The following is an 8,749-nucleotide window of genomic DNA, read 5'->3' as shown; positions in this document are numbered from 1 at the left end:
AATGGAAGCCGTTTTACCAATGGAAGTTCAGATTCCCTCTCTAAGAATTATGAAAGATGCAGGCTTAGATGAAGATGAATGGATTCAGACTCGACTCGATCAGATAAATTTGATTGATGAAAAGAGACTTGCGGCTGTTTGTCATGGACAGATATATCAGAAGCGCATGACCCATGTATTTAATAAAAAAGTCAAGAGATAGGTGTATTAAATTGGCGACTTGGTGATAAAGCGTATCATTCTACCACAAGGTAATCCTAGAGGCAAATGGACTCCCACATACGAAGGGCCATTTGTAGTTAAGAAGGTATTCTCTGGTGGAGCCATGATGCTTGCTACAATGGATGGCGAAGATTTCCCGCATCCCGTGAACGCGGACATAGTTAAAAAATACTACGCATAAAAGAGACCCGCTAGGTCGACATATCTAGGCAAAAGTAAGGGCATCCCGGCGAACCAAAAGGGTTCGGGCAAAAATTAGGGATAAACATATAAAAATGTACACCCGGCAAGTCGAAAACCTGAAAAGGCGGCTTGGGCAAAAAAGGGTATCCTGGTGGACTGAAAACCTGAAAAGGCGGTCCAGGCAAAAATTAGGGATTAAAGCGTATGACTATGTCCCGTTCTCGGTCAGCTTCACCAAAGTCAAAGAGACTGAACAAGCCAATCACTTCTATCCGACAACAAGAGATGAGATGCTTGAAGACATAATAGCAGTAGTAGAATTAAAATCAATATGACTTTTTTTTTCATAGCTGTTTTTTCTTTGCTTTCTTGACAATTTCCTCTTACTAGGATTTCTGTCTCCTTGTATTAAAATTGCTTGTTTATAGGCCCTCTTTCAAAATCAATACAATTTTATTTCCAAAAAGATACTTTTATTTTACTTTCTCCGTTTTGTTTGCATAAACGTCCATTGATTTAATTTGAATTAATATATGCATTTGAATATGATTGATGTTTACCGAAAATACATGCATAAAATAGAAATAGCAATTACTAAAAGACTTTAGGATCAAGGATAAGGTTTAACCATGCGTTCTAACAAATCCGGTTGCAAATCCTATTCCCCAGCAAAACCAGTTATTCCCAGAAGAAATTGGCACTACTAGACAGACTGGTCATCTCTTTTATCCCCAGTCAGGTTCTGTTGAATATTTCTACCATCATACGGAAATCAAATATCCTCAGCTAAGAAAGGGTCATCAATACAAATATCTCCAACCAGAATATCGGGATTTATTTTCCCATGGCAAAAAATTTCAGACGCATAATTCATTCATGCATCATTTCACAGCATATACATGCATGCAAGGTTAATTATCCTCCTGATACAGTCAAAATAAAGATTCATTCAGACGAATATCTTTATCGATTACATTCAAGATTCAGATACATCTTTCAGATATAATCCATATGAATATTCATTCTGACAAGCATTATGATATCTTCCTAATGATGGAATCTTTAAGCCCATCCCAGACATTTATTGCAAATACAACATATACAAATATTATCAGATATAGCCTAACGTACGGCTCATTCTGATTCAGCCTAACATATGGTTCCTTCAACTGTTCCAATATGGTCTAGCGTACTACCCATTTGGATATTCATCCCCTCAGATACTACCTAGCGTACGGTACATTCTGAAATGTAGTCTAGCGTATGACTACCCCTTTTATCATCAGATACAGCCTAAAGGACGACTCATTCTGCTACTCAGATACGATCTAGCGTATGATCCATTCTGATCTTTTATCCTCAGATACAGCCTAATGGACGGCTCATTCTGCAACTCAGATACGGTCTAGTGTACGACCCAGTCTGGCTCTTCTCATCAGATACTACCTAGCGTACGGTACATTCTGAAATGTAGTCTAGCGTACGACTACTTTTTATCGCCAGATACAGCCTAACGGACGACTCATTCTACTACTCAGATACGATCTAGCGTACGATCCATTCTGATCTTTATTTCTCCAGATACAGCCTAACGGACGGCTCACTCTGCTACTCAGATACGGTCTAGCGTATGACCCATTCTGATCCTTATCTCATCAGGTTCAGCTCACCCTAATATCACCTAATGGATGACTCATTATACGGTCTAGCGTACGACCCAGTGTGACACCCATGTCTTCAGATATGGTCTAATGTACGACGCACTCTGAAGCTCTCATCATCAAACTTTCTGGATGGCATCTTTAAGCCCATCTCCATCAAGACTATCTTTTAATTAACAAGTGCAAATTGTTGGGGCATTCTAAGTGTTCAATAATCTTCCACCTCCAGATCACGAATGGCGTACATACCATTCTATTCTCTCGGTTTAAGAATATTGAACAGGGGCAGCTGTCATACCCCAAAATTTGCCTGTTAATTTTATGATAAATTGATTAATGCATGACATTCATTTCACATTTGCATTCATTCATTAGCATACATTCTCATATAAATTATAATTTTAATTTATTTATTATGTGATACAGATATAAAAATAATAATAATTTTGGTTATCTGTATGATATAAATAACTTTTATATATATAAATAAAATAGTTTTATTTAATGATAAATAAAAATGGATTTGAATTTTAATTGTATAATTAAAATTTTAAATTAATTTTATTTGTTAAAGCTCATTAAATTATAATAACTATTTTTTATAATTTAGTGACTCATGTTCCATTTATTCATTATTTATAAATAGTATTTATTTACTAATTCACGTTTTTTACTTAATAAAATTTATTTATAAGAGTAACATTTTTTAAAAAAGCCCATAAATTATAAAATAATTTTGGTTGATATAAGTAAGAATAATTTTGATTTTTTTTTAATGATGAAAGTAAAAATAGAAATAAGTTTAAATTTTAATTCAATTATGTAACTAAAATTTAAATTAAATTTTATTTGTTAAAAGTCATTTAAATTATTCATTATTTATAATAATATTTGTATTTAATAAATATTTAGCAAGGTTAAACCCTAACTCTCCTAAAGTATAGGAAGGGATCCAAATATTTAGCAAGGTTAAACCCTAACTCTCCTAAAGTATAGGAAGGGATCCAAATATTTAGCAAGGTTAAACCCTAAAGTATAGGAAGGGATCCAAATATTTAGCAAGGTTAAACCCTAATTCACACCATTATAAATACTTCATATGGCTGCAGCGAGAGGGAGAGGACGAGGAAGACGGAAAAGAGGAGAGATACAGCAGAAGAAGATACACAAGGCAAGGCAGAAGCAAGAAGGTTCACGGGCAGGGAAAAGAGAAGCAACCATAAAGCACTCATAGCCTGAATAAGAACAACACACATACAGTGAGCAAGCTAGAAGAATCAAATCCCCAGTAAGTGTTCATTAGGGAATTTGCATCCAGCATGATTATCTTGCAATACTCCTTAATTCATGCATGAATAATATTGGTTTAATATATATATTGAGATGATGTATTCATGGTTTGGTGGATGTTGATATTGCTTTATTCAAGTATGCATCTGTTCTTGATATGTCATAACATGTTGGAGAAATTTTGTTTGCTGATTAAAGAATTATATCTGCCATTTAATTATTATTATATGAGTGTTGTTTCTAGCATGATTATGTTTATTTCACATGTTGTTATTACATAATAATGATGATGATGATATAATGGTGATAATATAAATCCTTGGTTGTCTTTAACAATGTATGTGTAAGGTTTGTTTTATCATTATCACTTGCAGTAAAGAGAACTAATACACGAGTAAAATAATATAAGCTTCTTGATTTGTGCATGACTATTTTTATTATTGCATGATGATTACATATGATCTTACTTTATGTGTGTGGTTTGATATAAGATGAAGTTACAGGTTTGTTATATTCACATGAAAGAAACAGCATGAGAAAAAATAAAGTAGTTTGCCGTAAGAGAGAAAGTTGTAACATGCATGGTGGTGTTGTGTCAAAATGGAAAAATCCATGTAGAATTAATATATATTTTAATGAAGGCGAATAAATAATGAATGGACCAACATGACTTGTTGGTAGCTCCCCCCTCACTGCAACGTAGAGGTCTTGGGTTTGAGCCCCCAAGACCTATTTTTTTATCTTTTCAGTGTTTTTACTATGTTTACTCCTTTTCCACTATAATTAATTCACCACTATTTTTCTATTATTAAAATAAAACCCATTAATTAATTTTCTAATTAATATATTATATTAGTTATTTAAACTAGGATATAATTTAATCTAATTTATTAATTAAATTTTCATATATCACTTAATAAATTAAAATGGGCTATTTTGAATAATAAAAATCTAATTATATTTTTTTTTCTCTTTTCTTTTAAAATATCTATCAATTTAGTCTAAGTTTTTTCCATAAATTCATAAAAAAAAAGTTTCTATTATTATAGACTAAAAATATTCTTAATTCATTCTTAAATTTAGTTTATTTATTTCATTTGCCATGAACTTTCTATGTAATAGATTTAATTAGGATTTTTTTATTTCTTTCTTTTTAGTTTAATTAGGTTTTATTATTTTGTATGCCCTTTTAATTTTGTACTCGTTAATTAAGATTTGGATATCTTATATCCCCTTTTAAATTATGTACCCCATCCCGAAGCCATGTAATAACGTAGTCTTATTTTTCGCACTTTAATTTTTCCATACTGTGAATATAATTGTCTAGATGTATGTTAATAGGATTGCATGGAAAGATAAATAATTGAACTTAGATAAATTAATTCAAGATAATATATCCGAATCCAATCATTTTCACACTTGCACCTCTAGGGTAACCCTCTCTTTGTTGCCTTACGATATTACGGTCATGTCCAGCGAATGTGGGGATACCCTTAGCAAAGACTCTTTCGATTAAATCATCATCATCCCTAAACAGATAAGTCATAGTCCCTTCGATCAAAAGGTCAATGTCCCTACAAGATAAATCATAGTCCCTCGAACGTTACCTTCGAATATATGACCTTGTCCCTCGAACGTTGCCTTCGAATATATGAATTTGTCCCTCGATGACCCTTCGTTGTAGCCTACGATTAAATGATGATCATCCCTTCGAATGCTAAGGTATCCTTACAAATGTTGCCTTCAATGACCAATCGACGACCCCACAATGTCCCTTTACATCCAAAGGATAAGACTACTTACTTCTCAATAGTAAGGACAGTTTTACCCTCATAAGGATAGGAAATACCTATAAAGACCTTGGTTAGGTATAACTCTTAAATGCTTGCTCACAGCTTAAAATACTTTTCACACCTCACACTTTTCAAAACATCTTTTAGAAAATCACCACTCGGTATACATTCGCACCAGAATCATCGCCGAGTTATATTTTTCTAAACATCTTTCAAAATCAAACGAGATAAACACTTTGTATACATTAGTACAAGAATCATTACAAAGTTAAACTCTCCTTTCAAAATATTTTTTAAACACACCACATTTCTCAAACACTTTCTCAAACAAGGAAAATATAAGTGAGTTAAGCAATTAAGAGCCCATGGATAACCATGGATACAAAGGGTGCTAACACCTTCCCTTTGTATAATGTACCTCCCGAACTCAAAATCTAATCAAGGTCTTTCCTGTTCTTTTCCGCCTTTCCTTATTGGATAAAAGAAAAGTCGGTGGCGACTCTTGCTATCCGCAACATTGCTTTTCAAAGAAAAAACACAAAGTCAGTTCACCGTATCACATATACCATCTACAAAATAACTCGAAAAAAAATCTTAAAACCTAAGTCACCCTCTCCTCTTAGGTTTCACTCTATACTTACGCACATGGTAAATTTTTATGTTGTGTTAAAGGTGAGTACATCAAATACTATGGTCATTGAGCCCAATATCGAGTATGTTATGTTCTTTTATTTGACGATTTTTTGGGTGATCTATAATATATTTAGATTATGTTCTTTTACTTGTGGATTTTGTGTGTGATGTATAATGTATTTAGATTATGTTCTTTTATTTGTGGATTTTGTGGGTGATCTATGTTGAGAAACAAGTGAGTTCTAAGTTCCACATTGCTTAGGAAAGTGGAAGTTGAGCATTTTATAAGTGAGAGAATCCATACACCTATCACCTTAAGATTTTGGGTGAATATGTAGTGTCTCTCTCACTTGTTTGAGTGAGTCTTTGATCTTTAGGTAAGTATTTGATCCAATATGTATGCTTCCCCCTCATGATGACCATCAGTGGTATCAAAGTCTGGTTCGAGTAAGGGACCAACTCCTTGTATCGAAAGTCTTCCTGACATGGTGGTCAGACGACGTGTTTCGTTGAAGTGTCCATGCTGAGTAAAGGTGTCTCTCAATGGCGGTACAAACTCGTGGATGAAAGAGCTTTCGCTTGAGGGGAAGTATAATGGATGCTCTCACACTTGAGGGGGGAGATTATTGAGAAACAAGTGTGAGTTCTAAGTCTCATATTGCTTAGTAAAGTGAAGGTTGAACACTTTATAAGTAAGGGGACCCATACATCTATCACCTTAATGTTTTTGATGAATATGTGGTGTCTCTCTCACTTGTTTGAATGTATTTTTGATCTTTAGGTGAATGTTTGATCTAATGTGCATGCTTCTCACTCATGATGGCCCATCAATCTATAATATATTTTATGCTCTTTTTCTTGTGGGTTTTGTGGGTGATCTATAATATATTTAGATTATTTATTTTACTTGTAGGTTTTGTGGGTGATCTATAATATATTTAAATTTTGATCTTTTACTTGTGGATTTTGTGGGTGATCTATAATATATTTAGGTTGAGGTGCTTAGACCAATATCATTACATGTTCCAAGAGAGAGTGAGAAAGATTTTAATAGAGCAAATATATATGTTAGATTTTTTTATCCTTGTCATTTAAGATAAAAAAAACTTAAGATATTTAAATTTAAACAAAACATTTTCTCCCTTCTAAATCCCCCATTTAAGAGGGGAGCTAAAGTTAACTTAAGGGAGAATTTGAATCTCTCACCTCTAAAAAAACCAAATCACTAAAACTTAAAGCATTACCGCTCTCCCTTCCAACTCTCTCCTTCATTCTTCTCTAATCAAAGAGACCCTAAAGCAAGTCACTAGTGAATATATTCTATTTGTCATAAAAAAACTAGTGAATCTATGAAAGTTGAGAATTGATTTTCTCTATTTTTTCTCATATTTTTTCATATGTTTTCAATCTCATCCTTAATAAACTTCTTTTTTTTATTCATATAACAAACTTCTTTCTTTTTATTCATATAACAAACTTCATTAATTGTCAGTTTGAAACAGCACTACTGGCTCCTTAACAACATGCATATAATAAAGGTAGCTTCAAATATAATTTATATAAAAGTAGTGATGAGTTATATTATATATCTATGGACACTTGAGCTTTCCATCATGTGTGGTGATGGATGCATAACAAGGACACAAATCTCTATTCCCAGATGTGCCTGGTGGCACACAGTTGCATATTCTACAACAATCACTGCATGCCCTCATACATATCTTTTCCCTTGAAGCTTTGCTGCACCTATAATTGCACTTACCATTACAATCTGCAACATGCAAATTCAGTTATATCAATAAAGTTGTTAACAGTAAGAGTGAGGATATATTTCTGCAATGACACACACACCTATCTCTCCAGCAGCAACCATGTGTTGATTTCCACTATGGATCTCCAACTGAAATATTCCATAAAAATAGCGAGAAAATTTAGCAAGAAATTTATTTCAAATTCTGTCACTAAATATTGTAATAAATTTTTTTTTACCTCTTGTATAAGGATATAGCAGAGAAGTGCCAAGATTAGGGTATATTTGGTGAAGGCCATGGTTGGTTAATTACCAGCTGTTTTCTAAGCTTGGGAGAGAGAAAATTAGGCAGGTTTAATGACAGAAAACTTGGTGATGAGTTACAAGTTATGAGTATGAGTATTTATATAGGAAAAGAGTGGTAATGTATCGTAAAGAAAGTGATTATCATGGTTCAACAAACTTTCCTATGCATATGTTATGGATGTGAAGTTTGAAAGTTTTCCGTGACTCAATGAAAGTGACCAAGTGATGGATTACTTAAGTATATTTTTGGTTTACCATCGTTTTGGGACATTGAAACGTGTTGTTTAGGTTATTCCCTCTTGTAGAATCTATTTCATTAAAATAGTTATTTTAAAGCCAACCTTTTTTTATCTTGTCATTAATAATTTTTATCATTGATCAAGAGTATTCACATTTTAAATGTCTCACCAACATAATCATTAGTCGATCATATATATATATATATATATATATATATATATATATATATATATTATATATATATATATATATATATATATATATATATATATATATATATATATATATATATATATATATATATATATATTATAATAGTTTATCCGATAAATATTGATATTAAAGTTGAATTTCATAATTAGATTTGTTTTAGTGATTATTGTTACTTTGACTCCGTACTAAAAAGTGAGAAAAAAAATATTTAAAATATTTTTACACTCTTAATTAATAAAGGATATGTATTATGTTAACTCACACTTTTAATTTTAAAATAAATGTAATTTAATTTTATGTTAAAATTCTATTGAATAATAGTGTAAAACAATTTTACACATATAATACACTATCTTTAATCTTTTGAAAATATTAAATCTATTCATTATTATTATTTTATTTAAAAATATATTAAATTTGTTTATAAAAAATTTACTCAACCGACAAATGAATATTGT

General features: G+C 31.9%; 1 protein-coding gene across 1 annotated transcript; it reads right to left on the bottom strand.

Annotated features, from left to right (window-relative positions):
- Nucleotides 1-7,194: 7,194 nt before the first annotated feature.
- LOC127093177 (gibberellin-regulated protein 2) lies at nucleotides 7,195-7,920 on the bottom strand. The gene is made up of 3 exons (XM_051032077.1): nucleotides 7,772-7,920; nucleotides 7,634-7,682; nucleotides 7,195-7,553 (listed from the first exon to the last, which is right to left on the bottom strand). The coding sequence occupies exons 1-3, from the start codon at nucleotides 7,829-7,831 to the stop codon at nucleotides 7,372-7,374; spliced, it is 291 nt and encodes a 96-aa protein (XP_050888034.1). The 5' UTR covers nucleotides 7,832-7,920; the 3' UTR covers nucleotides 7,195-7,371.
- Between the last annotated feature and the right edge of the window lie 829 nt (nucleotides 7,921-8,749).

The sequence above is a fragment of the Lathyrus oleraceus genome, chromosome 6 (genome assembly GCF_024323335.1).
Source record: "Lathyrus oleraceus cultivar Zhongwan6 chromosome 6, CAAS_Psat_ZW6_1.0, whole genome shotgun sequence".
NCBI classification, from domain to species: Eukaryota; Viridiplantae; Streptophyta; class Magnoliopsida; order Fabales; family Fabaceae; genus Lathyrus; species Lathyrus oleraceus.
This window is presented reverse-complemented; position numbering and strand designations above follow the sequence as displayed.